Raw genomic sequence first — 20,974 nt, 5'->3', positions numbered from 1 at the left:
CACTGAAAAGGTACAACATCTTGAAGATTTTATGCCTTCCTTTGGTGTAGCCACCCAGAGGAGCACAGCATGAGAGGATCTGGTGGTGTGGGAAGAGGACCTTGGAGAGAGATGCTTCAACAGGTTGTTGTTGTTTAGTCATTAAGTCGTGTCCGACTCTTCATGACCCCATGGACCAGAGCATGCCAGGCCCTCCTGTCTTCCACTGCCTCCCAGAGTTGGGTCAAATTCATGTTGATTGCTTCAACGACACTGTCCAACCATCTCGTCCTCTGTCATCCCCTTCTTCTCTTGCCTTCACACTTTCCCAACATCAGGGTGTTTTCCAGGGAGTCTTCTCTTCTCATGAGATGGCCAAAGGATTGGAGCCTCATCTTCAGGATCTGTCCTTCCAGTGAGCACTCAGGGTTGATTTCCTACAGAATGGATAGGTTTGTTCTCCTTGCAGTCCAGGGGACTCTCAAGAGTCTCCTCCAGCACCACAATTCAAAAGCATCAAGTCTTTAGCAGTCAGCCTTCTTTATGGTCCAGCTCTCACTTCCATACAACACTGCTAGAAAAACCTTAGCTTTGACTATGTTGATCTTTGTCAGCAAGGTGATGTCTCTGCTTTTGAAGATGCTGTCTAGGTTTGTCATCGCTTTCCTCCCAAGAAGCAGGCGCCTTTTAATTCTGTGGCTGCTGTCACCATCTGCAGTGATCATGGAGCCCAAGAAAGTAAAATCTGACACTGCCTACATATCTTCCCCTTCTATTTGCAAGGAGGTGATGGGACCGGTGGCCATGATCTTAGTTTTTCTTTTCTTTTTCTCTTTTTTTGATGTTGAGCCTCAGACCATGTTTTACACTCTTCTCTTTCACTCTCATTAAGAGATTCTTTAATTCCTCCTCAGTTTCTGCAATCAGAGTGGTATCATCTGCATATCGGAGGTTGTTGATATTTTTTCTGGCAATCTTAATTCCGGTTTGGGATTCCTCCAGTCCAGCCTTTCGCATGATGTATTCTGCATATGTTAAATAAGCTGGGGGACAGACAATATACAGCCTTGTCGTACTCCTTTCCCTATTTTGAACCAATCAATGTTTCCATATCCAGTTCTAACTGTTGCTTCCTGTCCCACATATAGGTTTCTCAGGAGATAGACAAGGTGGTCAGGCACTCCCATTTCTTTAAGGACTTGCCATAGTTTGCTGTGGTCCACACAGTGAAAGGCTTTTGCCTAGTCAATGAAGTAGAAGTAGATGTTTTTCTGGAACTCTGGTTTTCTCTATAATCCAGCACATGTAAGCAATTTGGTCTCTAGTTCCTCTGGCTACTCCATTTCTTCTATGGGATTCTTGCCCGCAATAGTAGATATGATAATTGTCTGAACTGAATTTGCCCATTCCCGTCCATTTTAGTTCACTGACGCCCAGGATGTCAATGTTTATTCTTGCCATCTCCTGTTTGACCACTTCCAGTTTACCAAGGTTCATAGATCTTACATTCCAGGTCCCTATGCATTGAACAGGTCATGTGGTCCAACCTTGACCCAGGATGCAACCGGAAGCCAGTGTAAGCGAGCCATGACTGGGTAGATGTGACTGAATCTGCTCCATCGGTCTTCAGCCTGGTTGCCACATTCTGGACCCACAGCAGTCTCTGGGTAAACCTCAAGGGAAGCTTGAGATGTTGCATGTAGAGAGTGTTGCAGTCATTTTGAAAGGAGTGTCCATCTTGGCTTTTACATCTCTTTTGTTTGCTTTCTACCAGCACATTCTATGATCAGACCCCCAAATCTAGAATGATACGCCTTGTTCTGGTATGTTTCTGTGCTTGATGATGTCATAGTGATAACACATGGGAACGATGCAGGGTCCTTCAGGTTAGACTGCCCAATCTTTGGATACTTGCCATGGTTCTGATGTCCCTTCAAAAGGGACAGAACAAGACTTAAATTCTCACGCAAAGCATTTATATATAACGTAACCTCAGCCTTGGCATAAGGAAGTGAGGAGAAAGAAGGAGCGTTGGAATCCTACCAGCTTCTCGCTATGGAAGCCTTGTTAAAGCAGAAATATGCAAAGACGCAGCGAGGAAATTATCAAAGGAATGGAAGGGGTGACTTTGTATTTTGAAAGTTTGGAGGCAGACCCGAAAAGAAATGGATGTGGTGAAGACAAAGAGCTTTAAGCCGGTGGCCACCACTGAACATGGAATCAGGATGCGTATGCTTGCTTTGCTCAGCGTCGGTCACACACTCACTCTGTGGGAAAAGAATTAGCTTAGGTTTTTTGACCAGACAAAAGAGTCTGCCCTGCTCTGGGTTTGATGTTATACATAATCAAAATGGTTATAAAGACAGCCATTTCTTTTGAGTAAAGCAGCAGGGCTGAGGGCATCTCAAGAGGTTCAGATTCCTATTTTGTATGCTAAGGAGCATACCCATTTCAAGCTCCTGAAAGATACGCGAGGGGACCTTGTTTGCCCATATTTTGAGGACAAAAGGAACTCGTTTGGTTCAGAGTGTAGGAGATTGAAAAACAATGTCCAGCCCATAGAGGAATTTGAAGTACTTTATCCATGAGATCCTTCTTGTTACCTCACGTGCCCTATTTAGCACATGGCTGTGGGATCGCGTCAGGGGAAGACATACCTGGGATTGCAGCTTCACCATGGCTGCTTCCATCTCACTGTTGGATTCGTTCAGCTCGCTGATCTCTTTGTTTAACTGTTTAATTTCTTCATCGTTCTCTAGCACTGTAAGAGGGAAGAGGAGATATAAAACAGCAACCCAACACATTCCTTTCCGATACATGCAGATCAATTCAGAACATGATGCAGTTTTGCTGAGGCTTAACAGGTTATTGTTTGGACACAGTCAGAGTTTGACAGCAAGACTTACTGGAAATTATCATATCTGCCCCTTTGTTTTCAGGCTTCAGAGAAAGATGGGATATTATTATTATTATTATTATTATTATTATTATTATTATTATTATTATTATTATTATTATTATTATTATTATTATTATTATTATTATTATTATTATTAGACTTATATACCACCCATCTAGAACATGTCTATTCTGGGTGGCTTATACAAAAAACCAAAAATAATATATTTTGATGGTAGTTTATACAAAAAACAGAAATAATATAATAAATGTTCAATTTTGTGGGAGGTCTTCCATGTGTGCTGCTTTTATACCGCCCTATTGTGCTTAAGGCAGTCTCTTGGAGGTTTATAATTTAATTATGCAGGCTACACATTGCCAACCCCCCCATCCCAATGAGCTGGATACTCAGTTTAATGACCTCGGAAGGACAGAAGGCTGAGTGAACCTTGAGCTGGCTTCCTGAGCATGTTGGGATCAAGCTCAGGTTGTGAGCAAAGTTTTGAATGCAGTACTGCAGTTTAACCATTGCTTCACAGGGCTCTTGATGTCTGTTGAATATTCAAACTTTTCAAAATGAATAGGTTAGGTGCTAATTCAATTTTTTTGTAAAACATCTTGGCCCACTTGATAATATTTACGGTGTGGCAATACACAGTCAATTTTGGTTGAGGTGTATGTACAGTGGTGCCTCGCAAGATGATGTTAATTCGTTCCGTGAAAATCGCTGTTAAGCGAAAACATCGTCTGGCAAAACACGTTTTCCCATTGAAATGCATTGAAAACCTGATAATCCATTCCAATGGGAACGGATTGTCATCGTAAAGCGAAAATTGCCATAGGAAACATCGTTAAGCAAAATGTGGTTCCCAAGCAAAGACAACCGTCTAACGAAACAGAGACCATTAAAAGATTCATATAGCGAAGCAAGACCAAGCTGTCAAAAACATTGTAAAGTGAAAAACAGAGACCTAAAATTTAACTGTCTTGCGAGGCAAGGTCCCTAACATCGTAAAGCGAAAATTGCCCATAGGAAACATCGTTAAACGAAGCGCAAGATCGCTCCGAAAACCTCATTGTAAAGCGAATTCATCATCATGCGAAGCAATAGTCTTGCGAGGCACCACTGTATGTTGAGCTGGGATCAGTGGATGAAGACTTCCTCGCCAGAGTACTTCCTTCAGTCCCACAAATCCTGCCCCCACCCAGTTCAGGGCAGCCCGAGGAATGGGGAAAGCTCCATGCGGCTGTGGGAAGGGAGGGTGCAACAAAATCTGGTGGAGAGGGTTTTTGCAAATGGACCTCTTCTCTTAATGGAACATTATTCCTGGATCCAAGTCAGGATGTTTACACTCTTACCTTTTTACACCAAGATTGCAAAATCTAGGCAAGTGAAAAACCTGATTTTCTTACCATCACTGGTCTTGAATTTAGTGTTGAGAATTTCATCCCCTGAGATTTTCCCCTTTTTGCCAGCAAACGTTGCTCTGGGACACCCTGACAAGCTAAATGACAAATAGAAGGGCATTCTATTAGAACTTCCAGAATTCATCCAACCACCCTTGAAACAGAACAGAAATAGCATACCCAATTTTTAGCAACAACAACAAAAAACACCCCACCCTCCTTTGAATAATTGCATTCAACAATCTTTGGAGAAATGTCAACATATACATGAGTATGGACCTGACTTGCCCCACTTCCTCCTTGTCCTCATTTGCCATCAGTGAACAGATCCCATATATTGTGTTGGCCCAGCAGAGTCTTGATTGGTTGTTATGGGTTTTTCGGGCTCTTTGGCCGTGTTCTGAAGGTTGTTCTTCCTAACGTTTCGCCAGTCTCTGTGGCCGGCATCTTCAGAGGACAGCACTCTGTGCTTTGGTGTAGTTGGCTTGAGATAGGCTTTTGTCTTTTTCTGTAGATGGGTGATTAGTGTGTCTTGTGGGTGTATTGTTGTGCTAAGAAGAAGAGATTACTATGGTTGATGGGTGTCATTAGCTGGTCTTTTGTGTGTAGTGATCCCCTGTCCTTGTGGCTGGGTAGAGTTCATTGACCTTTTGCACGCTGTATTTTTGAGAGCTGGGAGCCAAGTTTTGTTGAGCTTCACACTTTGTACTCCAGTCCCAAGCCAACTACACCAGAGCACAGAGTGCTGTCCTCTGAAGATGCCAGCCACAGAGACTGGCAAAACGTTAGGAAGAACAACCTTCAGAACGTGGCCAAGGAGCCTGAAAAACCCACAACAATCATTAGATCCTGGCCATGAAAGCCTTTGTGAATACACAGAGTCTTGACTTCTGGCAATGCTTAATCAGATGCAGCTCTGTGATATAAATTACATGATTCCAGACTGGGCAGGATGGCCTATGTGAATAATTCAGGGTATGATAGAGGACTGGAAAAGACTGTCCGGGGCCCTAGAGAGATGCTGACAGTCACTGCAGACAACCTGAGCTAGAGGGACAAATGTTCTGACTTTTGAATGAAGAAGCTTTCTATGTTCCTAAGAAGTCACAGCAGTGAGACAAAAGCAAGAGAGAATTATGTGTTTGTTCTGTGCTGTCAAAGTCAGAACTGACTTCCGGGGACCCTAATAGGACTTTCAAGGTAAGTGAGATATTTAAAGAAGTGTTTTTACCCGTTCTACACCCCCAGTGAGTTTCCGTGGCTGAGCAGAGATTTGAACCCAGGCCTCCCAAGTCCTAGTCTGTCACTTTGTCCACTAATTAGCAGACACTGCGGGTTAAACTGCAAAGCCTCTGGGCTGCAAGAGCAAAAGATCAGCAGTTCAAATCCACGTGATGGAGGGAGCTCCCGTTGCTTGTCCCAACTCCTGCCAACCTAGCCGTTCGAAAGCATGTAAAAATAAAAGTAGATAAATGGGTACCACCTCAGTGGGAAGGTCATGGCATTCCATGTCTAGTCGCGCTGGCCACGTAACCATGGAAACTGTCTATGGACAAAACACTGGCTCTACAGCTTGGAAATGGGGATGAGCACCGTGCCCTAGAGTCGGACACGACTGGACTAAATGTCAAGGGGAACTTTTACCTTTACCTAAACAATGGTGCCAGATACAAACTACTGTATTCAGGCTTTTCTAGAAAAAGCTCTGCCCTGCTGAAACCTCTGAGTCAAAACCAGAAACAAGTTTGGAAAATAGAGAGTTTAAGGTAAACAATGCTTGGGTTAAAGATTCCCCATGTTTTGCAATTTATGCTTTCAATAAGTTTCCAAAAGTTGAAAAATGTGTTTTCTTCACTAGGTGAAGAAATAACTGTTTATCCAATTTCTGTTGATTGGTGTTGTTGTTGTTATTGTTATTATTTCTTCCTTCATGTTCATGGGAAAGCAAATTATGAAAAAAAAAAGACATCTATTTTATGTTCCTTGTAAATCCATTTCCCAGGGGCAGTGTTTTTGGCTGGCTCTGTAAGCAGTATTGTTTTTATCCATCCGCCGGGAATTCATTGTCGTTTGGACAAGCTTGTTGTCGAAATAGTTCAAAAAACCAGAAATGACAGGTATATATGAAAGGCCTTCCCTTGCAGCTTGCCCCATAAAAGATTCAGGTATAAAATGAAGATTTTAATCAAAGTGCATATTTTATGCCTCATCGACCTGAAGCGATTCTAATGCTGAAATCTGCTGTACCAGCAAGTAACATATTATTATTATTATTCAGCTACATCCTTCCCCAATCAATTTAAAGAGAGAAACATAGGTAGAAACCGTAAATACAGGCACTGCCGTGTTACGTTATCCAGGTTTAGAACTTGGAAAAATTGCCCTTTCTGGACTGCAGCTCACAGAATTTTTAAGCTAGCATGGTCAAAATAGTAAATTTTCCAAGGTTTGTCCAGGTTTGAGATCAGCAAATGAACCTAAGGCTTTGCCTGTGACAGGAGGAGCTTGGACAAGCAGGGGCAGTGAGTATTTAAGGAGTGTAAGTAATCTGTAGCTCAGTGGGTTGGGGCACTTAGCCATTGGGGCACTTGGCCATGGCGTCAGGAACAGGAAGTTGAAATCCTCTCTGTGCCTCCCAGAGAGGGGACAGCTGGGGTCACCCGGAGCGTATGTAGCTGATGAAGTTAAGTTCCCTGCTGTCTCTGTGGCCCTGAGCAAGCTGCACAGCCCAAAATCATCACCAGAAGGAGGGACTGATAAACTACAGTACTTCCAAAAACTTAATAGCTAGAATATTCTGGGAAGGGTTGCCATAAACTGAAATAATGAAACAGGACATAATAACCATGATGATGAAGAATTAGTGTGTAAAGGGTAATAATTATGTGCCGTCAAGTCAATTTCGAGATATGGAGACACTTTTCAGGTTTTTCCAGGTAGACAATACTCAGAAGTGGTTTACTGTTCTCTTCTTCTGGAAGACCCTTGGAGGGGAGAACTTTGGAAATCTCTCATCCTCCTGTGCAAGAATGTAATAAGCAAAGATTACATCAAAAGGGTAGACAGAGTTCGTTGACTGCAAAAGGTCAAGGAACTCTACCCAGCCACAAGGACCGGTGATCACACAAAAGACCAGCTAACGACACCCATCTCTCACAGTGACAGATAATCTCTCCTCCTTATCACAACAATACACCCATAACAAAAACACACTGATCACCATAATCACCCATCTCCTGACCAGGACAAAAGCTGATCCCACAGCTATAAATAACTCCCAAATAAACTGCACCAGAGCACAGAGTGCTACTCCTGTCCTCTGAAGCTGCTGGCCACAGAGACTGGCGAAATGTTAGGAAGAACCACCTCCAGAACATGGCCAAAGAGCCCGAAAAACCCACAACAACCATTAGACCCCCGCCATGAAGGCCTTCGCAAATACAAAGATACCATCCTTACCTTCGATGAGTGAGGAAGCTTCCATTTGCATGACCTGAGCCGTCACAACCTGGCGTTGGACAGGTAGGGCCTTCATTCTTGAGCGACTTCCATGAAAAGGACGAGCCGTTAAGGGACCCTTCTTTCTGCCTCCGGGCAGCGAGGGGGCACCCCGAGGCACTACGATGGGAGGCGTATTTGCCACTGATGTGTCCAAGCCCAACACAACCTGGAACTGGGCACCTAGAGAAAGGTAGGGAGACACGAGTGTGGGAACTGGGAATCAAAACTCACAGGTGATTTGCACAAACATGGTCAGATCAGAGGCTACAGATGGATGGGAAACAGACTTGTGACCATTCTGGAATGTGGTCTTGTCTTCCTCTTTTGCTCCAATTTCATGACCTCCTTGGTGACCTGTTTCCTCTACCTTTCTGCTAATCTTTCAGAAAAAGAATTATTTTTTTGCATTAGCTTTCAAGTTCACTAAAAAAAAGGAAGCTGCCTTTCTTTGCTTTTTATTGTAATATAAATAAGCACACAAGAGTGAAATCAAATAGCGCCAGATAATGCCAGCTCTGGAAATGGCCCTGACAGGTCCCAAAATGAAACCCACTACCCTGATCTAATGAGAAGGTTCTCAAATGTGTTTCTTAATGACGAACAGAGCAGATCCAAGCGTTCAGAACTGAGGCGACGGAACAAGCATGTGTTTAATTGTGTAACTCTGAATGTGCAGAGCGTATACGTAAGGCTGCAGACCCTGTCTTTCCCTGACTTCTATCCAACGACATGCATAAAAGTTCTTCCAGGAAACCCTATAAAAACAAAGTCCCATCCCACACGTGGACAGTCTCTGTGCACATGGCTCTTGTGTGTGCTGGAATCTCTTCCGATCTTACACTGAGTGCAGAAATTGCTGCTCAGCTTATCAATTCCCATCATTGCCTGATTTCAGTGGTTCCTTGGTTGGCCAGACATTCTTGGACTGCAATTCCCAGAAGCCTTCACCACTAGCTGTGCTGACAAGGGCTTTTGGGAGTTGCAGTCCAAGAATGCCCTATATCTAGGTCTTTAGATGTTTCTCTGGGCCCTCTCTTGGGCCCTGCAGATTCTCCTTGACTTTCACCCTGGCCTACCAACACTCCATAATGCACTGACCCACCCAGATTGCCCCACACTCTTTTTGTCTGGAGCAATTCTCAAATTCTCTCTCCATGGCCCAAACATGTCCTAGATTTGGCCCTATATATTTCACCCCATTTCTTCTAAAATCAGGAATTGGTAACCATGCTCTTGTGGTGCCCTTTGCGATGAATGTTTCTGCAGTCATTTGCATTTGTTTAGATACACATGTCAGTTCTAAACACGTATATTGGTTTGTTACCGCTCAGAGCTTTAAAGAAAAGGAGCCGCCCCTTTATGTAATGCAGCAATTAGGCACATCAAAGACAACTGTCAAAATAAATGCCTGGCTGTGCTCGAAATTCACATTCTGCGTTTCATTGTCATCATCATCATTTTTATTTTATTCCATTACACAACAACGCCAATAACAACAGAGGGGTTGACAGTCAAGGGCTGCACCGCTGTTATTTCATTCCCCCCTCTGAGATAATTTGAAAAATGCTGATCCTGTTTTTAATCGCCTGCAAATGTGGCACAATTCACTTATTATATCGCTGCCAGCAGGATGCTCACTAAATTCATAATGGCGTCACTGTTTATATGATCGCAAGCAAATTATGGAAACCTCAGGAGGAAAAGGAGAGAGAGAGGCTGGGGAGAAGGGGAAAGGGGGGGGGAAGGTGAAGATTAGTATGCGCCGTTTATGGCCTGGCCGTTACATATTTTACACTGTTAATTTAACTTTCATTACACTTTTATTGTAAAAAATAAACCAGAGCCTTATTGTGGCAAACAGCTGGCTTGGGATGTGGGGTGTATGTGTGTGTGTCTTTAAAATTTATTACCACTGTTTAATTGAAGTGGTGGCAATGGCTGGTCAATTGAGGAGTTGCCCTCCTGCATTGCCCTCCCGATTTTTTTTTTTGAAAGAAGGAAGGCAGAAGGTTGAAAGGGTGTGTAGAAGAGAGTTGCAATTTATTTCCTGAGCGATCCTGCACGGTGAGGGGAGAAAGCATGCCCTTTCCATGTAAAGGCGCAGGGTAAATGGTGTGAGGAAAAAAGCAACAATACCCCAGGGACCATATTAGTTTCTTTCCGCTGGCGGAATGCAAATCTCGGACTGCGGCCAAGCTGCTTTTCGCCACACAGATGGAGCAGCAGAATTACTGTGGAGCTTCTTTAGCGCAAACCTGCCGGGACCTTCACGAGAGGGTACCTTGTTAGAGAAGACAAAATGCTAGTTTCCCAAGGACTCCACAAGTTCGACAAGGGAGGGCAAAGCTTGTCTGTCGATTCTACTGCGCCACTTATTCCTTCCAGGCGTACTGCCTGCGTGAGGAGCAGGTTTGGAGGACGAGAAGCATGCTTTCTACTAGAAGAGAGGACAAACTGTGGTGGTTCGTGCAGGCCCGTTGAGTGGATGAACAAGCATTTGATGCTTCGAAGCTTCACCTCCTCGGGTGGGCAGAGGCACTTGGAGGTGGCACCCGCAGGAGGCAGGGCAGGGAAATTGGGACATTGTTTCCAAGTGGGTGCCCCCCAGAGAAGGTGGGACTGGGAAGCACTGAAACCTATTTGGCCATTGAAAGAACTGGCACAAACTCCCAAATGGGCAGTTTGTGCCCATCTTGACTTTCTATTCTATTTGTGCATTATCCTATCCTTTAAAAAAAAACTATTTTCTGAACAATTTAAGAAGACGAAAACAGTCCTGAATTCAACTGACGGCTCCCACTAGAGCAGACCCACATCCACGAACACACACATTTGAAAGAAGGGCTCTGAAGAACTGCTAGTCTTTTTCTGCTGGAATTCTGCTCTCTCTAGCATTTTCATTTTGCTTCTTTTACAGAGATTTCCCTCTTTCCCATCAGTCTTCTATAATGGCAGCTTCCCTTTGAATTACTGTATATAGTTTTGGGCCAGATCCTTCCGTATTGTTCAGTAAATGTCCCGGTGAGAAGCAGGTGATGTGTACGTAGTCTCGCACAGTAACGTTAAGCTTGCTAGCCAACTAAAATGTTAGCTGTACAACGTAAGTAAAAAAATGTGGCTTGTCCGGTGACAGGTTTGAGAGACCAAAAAGCCGGTAAATTCCATATTCCAGTAGGATCCATTCATGAAGCACCAGATCCTACCAAATTCTGTTACGTTCTACCTGTTGCCCACAATGTTCAACTCTAGTTCCTCCCCAGCAGCAGTGAAAGAAAATGTATACTAGAGGTGGGCATGAACCAAACTACAAATTGGAAAAAAAATGGAGCAAACTAGTTCATGGTTCGGTTTGTGCAACTTCTTTTGCTGGAACAAAATGAAGCACCAAACGTTTTTCTGCTTGGTGCATCATGTTGCTTTGGCAAAGCGGATGCCTGGCTGCCCCCTTCCCGCTGTCCTCATTGCCTCTCTACCTGGTGCTGCCTCCTCTTCCTCCTTGTCCTCCACCACCACCATTTCTAGAGAGAGCAGCCCTGCTTCCTTTCCAGCTGACAGGCAAGCACATGCGTAGAGACAGTGGGCTCGGCTCCTGGAAGAGAAGCCGATTTGCCACCTCAAAAGAGGGTGGTGGCAGCTATAGACGAGGAGGAGGAGGTGGTTGTAGGGCCAGGTAGGGAAGCAGTGGGGCCAGTGGAGATGGGGTGGGTGAGCTTCAGAGGGGGCAGAGGAGGTAGGTTTATCTCCCCAAGGCACAAACTGGAAAAACAAACTGTGAACCAGTTCGTTTTTCTGGGGGTTTGGGGTGGTTTGTGTTTCCTGGGTAGCCATGAACCACAGTCACAAATCATCGATTTTCCAGTTGGTGCCCATCTCTAGATTATGTCATAATGAATGAGTACCACAAAGAGTTCTTCCAGAGTCTTATGGGATGGGGGTTTTCCGCAACCCACAAGATCCTCTCCTGGATCCATCGTGGATCCAGGCACCCCGTGGCCTTACTTTGGCCATCCTTGGCCCACCGGATTCTGTTTAAGCCCACCTGAGGGGCAGTCATTTTCTTTAAATCGCATCCTGCTGAGCCTAAATAGCATGTAGACACATTTACAGGCAGCATTGATTCTACCGTAACTCTTCTGAAACCAAACACAGAGTCATTGCACTGGGAGGAGATAACACAACGTTGCCGGTTGCACTAATGGGCTATAAACTGCAGAACACAGCACTTCTCCTTGGCAGTGCGATCCGTTTCCATTGTTATTTCTCTCACAGGGCCCCCAGACACAGTAAAATGACTTTACGGATCAGGCACGCTTCCACCACCCTGAGCAATTGAAGTCCAAAGTGAAGTTTCCTCCTTGGCTCCCCCATGTCTTCCCGTAGTTTTTAAAAAGCGGGGTTGCTGAATTCCTCTTCTTCTTCTCTTTTTAATAAACTTTGCTTACTCCTGCTAATTGTGACATGGCTCATTTAGTGCAAATGATCTCCTTTTCTGGGGATGGGAGGCAGAACAGATGGCTCCGAAACATCATCTGGTTCTCACAAAGACCTCTGGATCCCTCACAGCATTCACTATTCCAGCAGAAACTGAAGTGTATAGAATTTCGGGACTCTCGTCATGCTGTTTTCTCTGCTCCTAATGCAACACAGGAAGGTGGTGGAGCAGTGCAGAAAACAAGGTGCAGCAAGCATCGGAGCATGAAGAACTTGTATGAAAAGGAGAGCTAATCAATCCAATATTGTCAGATCTCACGGGGTTTATTCTCCTCTAGTAGTTCTAAACGCCACCCACTCCTTAAGCTTAGGGCATGAAAGGTCAACTTGATGCAATATTCTGCATAAATGGAGAAAGGCATGGTTATGATGTGAAAAGTGAAGACCTAATTTTTCAACTGCCTCGCCACTAATGCACTGATACACCCTTGTGTTTCATAAAGGAGAGGCTAAAGCAGTGGTTCCCAATGAACCACGAATCACTTCGGTCCCCAGGCATTCTTAGATCCATACTCCCAGAGGCCTTCACCACTAGCTGTGCATACCAGGATTTCTGGGAGTTGTAGTCCAAGAACATCTGGGGGCCCAAGGTTGGGAGCCACTGGGCTAAACCACAGCTAGACATGGGAGTGACCTTAGTCATAGTGCAGGTTTTAGACCTGGGAAGTTGATATGGATGGATTGATTATATTTGTTCATTACTGTTTCGCTCATGGGGTGACATAAATGAAACAAAACAATTTGGAAGTCAGTTTAAAATGAGCAAAGGCCATTCAGAATGGTAAACCTTTTAGCTGACTGTCCGAAGTTCAACAAAGATAGAGTCAGTCTAAGTTCACTTGGAAGGGAGTTCTACAGCAGAGTCGCTGCTGCTGAGAAAAGCTCCTTCTAATGAGCCCAACAAGCTAGCTTATGAGGTGGTGGGGGCATGTAGTGGTTCGTGTTTCATGCCCATCTCTACTTGGAACCTGATTTGTGGCAGCCTTGCAAAAACAGTTGACTATAGTATCCGAGAGCTCAATGCTACAGACAGGCTTCATTAAAACAGGGAATCCCTCAATTGCTTAAAACTTTAGACTGTAACAGAAGATGCAGAAGATCCCTCTCTTGCTTGTACATTTGCTTTCTTGCTTCATGGTTGGGGATCAGGAACTAAGCATGTGCTCAATTTGCAAGTATGATTGCAAAGCCATGAAGGTTTGCCTGAATTACATCTCTAGTACAGAATTTTTACAAGGAGATCTCCATACTAGTCTGTTGCAGACCAGATGAGAGAGAGGACAAGGTTCCTGGACCTTTAAGAGTTGTGCAGAGGAGGAAATGTCAACAGCTGCAGGTTTTAATACAAGCTGCATCTGCTGAAATTTCTTCCTCCATACAATTATTAGAGGTCCAGGATCCCTGTCCTGTTTTCCATCTGGTCACCCTAATGACAGCAAACACACCTTTAAGGTCAACAGGTTTTAGCTTCTTATGGCAGGTTATCTATCCTGTATAGTTTGGGGTCCAAAGGCCAGCATTTCCACTCCAGGGCCTCCATGGAAAAATAAAAGCAGACTTCTAGACCTGTTGCTGCTAATCATAACATATCCATGGTAAAAGGATCCATGAATGCTGTCCAGTCAATCAAGGTCAATCAGATCACTGGCTGGCTTTTAATCAAAGAATTACTGATTAAGTGAGAAAAACGTGGATCCCTCTTCTTGATTAATCAAATTCACTTCTCTTGCTGTGTGAAATTGTCTGCTTTTGATAGGGAGTTCATGTAATAAATATCTGGTCTTAGCAGGGCTTTTCCCTGAACATGTACATAGTCCAGTCTGTGTATGTTAAAAGAGAATGATGTATGTATATGAAATGGATTGAGCTGTTTCTTTCTGCCTACTTATTGTGTGGCAAAAAGAAATGGATATATCACATTGGTTAGAAGGCCCACTCAGAAATTTTTCATTCACTTACTTCATCAGTTCTGGGTCCTCTTTGTCATCCTTTGTGGGGGTGATCTTGATCCCACTTTTCTTGGCACGAGGACAGCCTGATAGACTATATTTAAAAGAAGAAGATGAAGAAGAAGAAATATCATACTTAGCAGCCTGACAGCACGCATCTTTCTACTAAACGTCAAGGCCAAAGCAGACTAAACCAAATGGGCACTTTCACAGTTGGAGGTTATAACACTTTCATCCCTTCCGAGGTGCATCTTCCAAGCTATGTGTGCAAAATCAGCATGCAAATGGAGCTGCTTATTTCCCACCAATGACTAATTACCAAGCAAAAGCAACTGAATTGTAGCCTCACAAGCTGTGAAAGCCGCTAGAGGATAATCACACATGATCTCCTGCTGAAACCAGCTCTGCTTCTAATTGCAAACCTGTTGATCTGATTTGGCCCCCAGTTGCCTTCCCTTCCCCCTTTTGATTTTCATTGACAGCTTGCCTTGTCTTAAGGACACAGGGTAAGAGAAGACATCAGCGTTAATATCTGAAATGCATACAGTCCGAATTAGATAAAACACGTAAGACAAGAGAAAAGTTGTGGAATGGAAGGGAGCAGCAAAAGAAGGGAAAATACTTGTGAACGAGCTCATTTATTCACTTATTTCCTCTCTTTTCAGGCCTGTAACAACAGAGCCGAGTGTGAGTCTAAACAACCAGTGTAGATAGGCTGTCGCAGAATGCACCAAAGTCTTGTGCTGTTCATATTAAAGAAAAGGCACATAATCTTTCCATCTAAGCCGTCCTCTTTCCTGCTTATCTCTATTGTGTCTCTGAGACAAGAATCAAACTTCCCTTATTGAATCCTTCCACTTTCTTCCACCGTCCAGTATTTTTGATCTGCTGACCTCTATCGGCATGAAATCTTACACTTTCCCTTTATCCCAGGTGTTGGAAATGCAAAGCTCATGCCTTACACCTCCCTGGAATGACCTGCCTGTGTTGGAGTTGTATGTGAAGCCAACTGGAAGGCCATGGAAAAACCATGATGGTCAAGAAGTTTGTGTTATGCTTTTTTGTGTTGCCTTCTGCCCACCTGCACAGCTTTCTTCAGACTGTCTTCAGTATAAGAACAATAAGCTCATTTACTGGGCACAGAATGGTAAACACCGATGTGGTTTTTGCCATTTGCTAGGGTCTATGTTGTGTGTCTGGAGACTGCACAATCAGGCATATGAGGGATGTGTCAAGAATCTCAAAACCTGTCACCTGTATGATAGACATTCTGCTCAAGGTAAATCCAGCAAGATAACTGATGTTTGCCAGTAAGTTACGTGCTGTCAGGTAGTAATCAGCCTCTAATGACCCTAATAGGGCTTTCAAAATATGAGAGATATTAAAGGAGTGGTTTTACTAGCACCACTGTCCTAGTGATTCTGCATGACCAGATGCGGATTTGAACCCTAGTCTTCTGAGTCCTAGTCTATCACTGTCTTTACACTACCACTTGGTACCCCACAAATATGTGTTATGAAGTCACTTCTGACTTATGGTAACCTTTTCCATGGTTTTCCAGGCAGAGAGTACTCAGAAGTGGTTTACCACCCCCATCTTCTGGGGGTACCCTGGAATTGTACAGCTTGCCCAAGGCCCCACAAGCTGGCTCTTCTTGGATGCACAGGGTGGAATCGAACTCACAACCTCTGCCTCAGCCAGGAAAAAAAATCAATGAGCTATCCAATCAGCTCATAAATCCTGAAGGATAACTGGTGTTTTTACCTGGGCTTTTTTTTTGAGGTTTCAGAGTGCTTCATGCCTGGTTATCTCAGTAGCAGCTGTAACTGTCTGAGTTAGACTGGTATTATTACTCCAGAGGTGTAGATGGAAGGACTGAGGTTGGAAAGCTGAGTCCATTACAGTTGTGGTTGGTGACTCTGGCTTTGGACTGTGGTGGTGGGCAGACTTGAATCCGCTTTAGATAGAAGTTTGTACTTTACAAGAGGTTTCCAGGATGCTAGATCTATTGGGAACCAGGGTTCAGGACCATGGACAGCTCTCACAAAGTACTATGGACCAAACCCTGGAGAGGATTGGTAGCTCTCAAAACTAGAGTCACATGGGGAAAACATTGTGAATGAGCCAACTGCTGCATATGAAGGCAATCAGACAAAATAGATGAATTCTTAGAGGTGTACATTTTTGCATTTTGGTACCACTATGCTGCCTGGGGAATTCTGGGCATTGTAGTTCCAAAAGGCAAGTCTGCAGACGTATAAGGACGACACTCCTATAAAGCCCAGGTAGCTTTGGGATTTTTCTTATCTTCATGCACAGACTGGACAGCGCTCTGTTGATGGCTGCCTAGGGAGCCTATGGCTGAACTAATGATCGAACCTTAACACGTTTCATCAGCACGCATCACCATCTGTTTGTAAAATCCCTGCCTCCAACTGAACATCCGTTCAATGGCAGATTCCAGCAAAAAGGAACAAATTTCCCCCTTTGATTTCTTCTGCCTGTGCTTTGATCTGGATTATTCAGTTTCCACACCTTGTAAGGGGAAAAAGTGGTGGTGAAAATTAAGAAGAATAAGAAAAAAGCTGTTCACTTTGAAGGAGAGATACTTTGCAGTTAATAGTGTCGAGATAAGAACATTTTTTGCCAGCCGACAGCAGATGTTAATGGAACTGTTCAAACGGGAGACGGTGAGGTTCCCATTAATGTTTTTTAAAAAAAAGATAATAGAAGTCATAAATAGGCAGTGCTATTAACAAGAATTTCATGTCAGCTAAAATCTGACCCTTTTGTCTTTTGTTCTGCTGAAGAAAGAACTTCTAATCAGATTCTGGGAAATGTTTTTGGAAAATCAGATTAAAGAGATGAAAGGGAGGCTTATTTGTTGCTAACTTCCACGGACAGATTACAGTTTGTCCGTTTGGACCACGAGCAAACAGAAAGGTCTGTGGAATTGGAATGAAATGATTTTTCACAGAAATGTACAGCTCTGCTTGTGTGTATCCATTTTAGAACATAGCCTATCCTACGCCAAGGGTGTGAGGCAGGTAAGTGTGGATATGTGCAAATATAATATTGTACTGCACTGTCTTATACTAGCCAGACAGGCCTTTTCACTTGAGTCAAACACAGAGCCTGGCAAATTCCTCCCACTGCCTCAGCCAGGAACACCATTTCATGTATAAGGAAGATGATCTACACATGTGACTTCATACCTACAAGCTTTAGGGAAATTTCTTCTTTGGGATGACCCATGTTCTCTGTTATTGGGAACAACCCATTGACCAATATTTGAAAGGCCCACAACATGAGCATCCTGTGGTTCTTACTTGTCCACTAACTACTTATGCACCTTCTTCCACCATCTACACATCAGCGCAGACATATCGATAGAAATAGCATGTCATCAGAAAATGAGGACAACTTAGCAGGATATGAGCATTCCAGAAACATTTCTTGCAAGGTCCTGGCCAAACTCCTGTTGCTCATCATAGAGTAAGCCTTATATCTTGAGGCCCTTTGTTCTTATGCGTAATCAATGATTCTTCCTTCTTGGTATTATAAACATATTTGCCTCAAAGCATTTGAAAAGTTTCCACCTTATACCAACGATCTGGACATTTTTGGGGTACACATTGGTAGAGACAGCTCTTCTCCTCAGTGATCATCTACCTCTTACTTCACTTCTGCTTTCAAAATGCCCCAGCAGTATCAGTTCTTCTCATTCTCCTTTCCTCTCCCACTCCTCACTGCCCCCTTCAAAGCCCTTGCAGACATTTGCCACCCAATTTTGGCTTCTCCAAGAACACTCCCAGCTATCTAAGGATGTGATCTGATGGCAACATAGCTTGTGGTTTGGACCACTTATGGTATGGCCCAGTTCGAGTTATCTTCCGGTGACTGCACAACTTACATGATATCCAGAGTGGTGTAGTGGATAGGGTGATGGAGTAGAACCTTAAAATATAGCACTTCCTTTGAACGCCCTGTTAGGGTCACTATAAATAGGTTCTGATATGAAGGCACATAACAACAACAAATACAATGTACAGGAAATCATAAACCAGCATGGTCCTGTTCTGTGCCCAATCTGGACCAGCAAAAGGACTACTGTTTTTTTTTGGGGGGGGGGCTTGGCTGGAGCAATCAGACCACATGTGTAGGCAAAGACCACTTTATAAAAAAGATCACACGCAGTGAAGTGACCTTTCAAGTTTGATCTAGTGTGATTCTATATCACCATTTGATCGAACCCTTAATCCCTGGCTTCCTCTTGTATTTCTTCTCCCAGTACATCTCCAACATACCTCCTATGTGATGCATAATTTCCTGTTATGTGACCGGAGCCATCACAGCCGGGAGTTGGGCACCTGAGTAACAACAAGAGACAGAAGAGTAGTAACGATCAAAGCTGGAAATTGATTTTACCATTTGAGTCATCCACTTCTAGGCAGAAACAAATTTAACCAGCAGAGCTACATCTTTGAATTCTGCAACCAATGTGGGGCCAAAGCACCTACGATTTCACAGTCAATGGTTCTGCCATTGTTTATTTCAGAGAACGGTCTTTCCTCCTTGGAATCATGTTACCGTAATTTGTCGTTTGAAAATGTTCAAGACGTGATACGGCTACAGTAAATGAATGAACGAACAAGCAAGCGAACCACAGAAACAGAAGTGGATGCACATTTCTATTCACTTCATGAGGGTTGAGCTACAGGATGGAGATGGGGATGATGGTGACAATGAGGACTGAACATCGTGCTGGGATGAAACCTCGAACGATTTCGCCACCACCAACTTCAGTGAATTCTCATAAGAATGTAACTAAAAGTAGCCTACACTCAGTTCTGCAAAATATGGGCTTCTATAACAAGACTATCTTCAAAAAACTCCCAATGGTACTTGACATTTGGAGGGCCTCCCTCTTCCTCTCTCATCTTTAGGGATGCTGAACTGCAAGGGACAGAACCTCAGTGATGTTCTGTCCAAAAGTTGTTTTGAGGAACCAAAATTCGCAATCAATGGTATTTCCAAATCTCTTTTGTTAACAATAACATAATTAAGTCCATCTGTTTCCCCATGCTTCTCCAGTGCAGCTCATATAAAAATGCAAATATTGCTGACACATAGTACTCTAATACTTAGGACATGGAGTCACCTTTGAACGTCACAGATGTCCATAATGTTTCTCATGAGAGACACATTGTATATGAGTATCTGTTTGTAAACCTGTGCTGTCTTTCTTCATTTCATACTGTCTTCAAGGATGCAGATGGTGGCAACTGCCTGCTCAGTAGCTGCATCGATACAAATCTTGATATAGAATAACTAGTGCACTGTCGCTTATGATTTGTGGCTGGATAGGAAAGATCAAGTCACTATGAATGCAGGAGTTCGGTTTCACATGATCAACTATGTCTGGACGTGCTATCCTATCAAATCAGTTCAGTATGAAAACATCAAAGCTTCCAAACTTCCACCACTCGGGCTGATTATGAACCCTTCTGTTGCCTGTCTCCTTATCAGAGGTAGAGGATCAGGGCCTGTCTTTCTCCTCCCCTTCTGCTGTATGTATGCGTGAGGACTTTCCTGCATTCCTATACCTGCCTCCATCTGTCTTTCAATGTATGAATGTTCACTTTAATCACTGGCTCTGTCTGTCATTGCCTGTAGTTTTCTCTACCTGTGCCGTGTCTTCTGCCTCACCAACCACATCTGGCATCTGCCTCCGTGCCTGCGGGCTACACGTGGCCACATAGCAAACTACCCTAACCCTAGACCAAACTGATGGTTCCTTTGGACCAGTATTGTCCATGAAAGGCAGCAATTCTCCAGCATCTCGGACAAGAGAGATGTTTTCCTTATCATTGACTACCTATCCTTTTTCAAAACTGGAGATATAGTATTTGGGAACAAATCTCTGCTCTTTTACACAATAAGCACGTCCTCTGCCAGTAAAGCTGTGGCTGCTCCCCAACTAATTTGAATAAGAGGAAGGTGTGGGTGAGATGTTCACTCTTCCATAGAAACAAAGAGATCTTGAGCTAAAACAGTGGAGATGCAGAAGATGTTTGATCAGGGTTGCTGAAGTCTTCGGGGCCCCCAAATTTGACTGGGGCGGTAGAGCTGAAAAAGGTGAGGTTAACCTTCTTCCCAATGGCATTCCTCTGAGTTCTCTGCCCAACATCCTCAACCTCTGTGGGAAATGTATATACATACCTTCCCCAGCAGGGCAAGTAGTAAGTTCGGAAGGGATTACCAGATCAAAAGAACAAACACCATAAGGTGAGCAGCCCGAAGCTACTTTCCCAGTTTAGTCTGGAGTAGTGTACAGCTAGTGCTAACTAAAAATAAACTTGGAGAGAGCTAATTGTGGATCAGCCATATTTCCTTTGGTGTGATAACTTGTCTTGGGTTTTCAATTCTAGAGTTGTGATAGATATTATGTGTTGAGTGTTCTGTTTTTGGGTGTCGAGAAAATAAGTCAACAGACTATGGGTGTGCCAAAACGTAGCTAAGGAAGTAGTGCTATTATTTTCACCAGTGATTCAATAAGCAAGTGTGGTCTAAGTATAGTCTATATATTCTATGTATTGATGAAATCCAAGATTTTGCAGTTCTAATTTTTTTTCCTTTATTTCCCCCCTACTGAATAATTCCACTGCCTCTGTGGGTAAATGCAACTGCATAGCAACATCCTCACTATCAACTAATTCCAGGTAGGATGACATATCTAGATAGAAGAA

General features: G+C 43.6%; 2 protein-coding genes across 6 annotated transcripts in view; both read right to left on the bottom strand.

Moving 5' to 3' along the window:
• Positions 1-20,974, bottom strand: part of MYT1 (myelin transcription factor 1) — a 157,097-nt gene that overhangs the window by 8,257 nt on the left and 127,866 nt on the right. For all 5 annotated transcript variants that reach the window (XM_072996723.2, XM_072996725.2, XM_072996727.2 and 2 more), the window contains 5 exons: positions 18,533-18,595; positions 14,236-14,319; positions 7,744-7,965; positions 4,291-4,382; positions 2,637-2,740 (listed from right to left, as the gene is read on the bottom strand). In XM_072996723.2, the coding sequence (XP_072852824.2) occupies positions 2,637-2,740; positions 4,291-4,382; positions 7,744-7,965; positions 14,236-14,319; positions 18,533-18,595 (565 nt within the window). The remainder of the gene's footprint in view (positions 1-2,636; positions 2,741-4,290; positions 4,383-7,743; positions 7,966-14,235; positions 14,320-18,532; positions 18,596-20,974) is intronic.
• The window catches only part of PCMTD2 (protein-L-isoaspartate (D-aspartate) O-methyltransferase domain containing 2), a 99,058-nt gene that overhangs the window by 50,312 nt on the left and 27,772 nt on the right, over positions 1-20,974 (bottom strand). The window lies entirely within an intron of this gene.

Source organism: Pogona vitticeps, chromosome 4, assembly GCF_051106095.1.
Source record: "Pogona vitticeps strain Pit_001003342236 chromosome 4, PviZW2.1, whole genome shotgun sequence".
In the NCBI taxonomy this organism is placed as follows: domain Eukaryota; kingdom Metazoa; phylum Chordata; class Lepidosauria; order Squamata; family Agamidae; genus Pogona; species Pogona vitticeps.
This window is presented reverse-complemented; position numbering and strand designations above follow the sequence as displayed.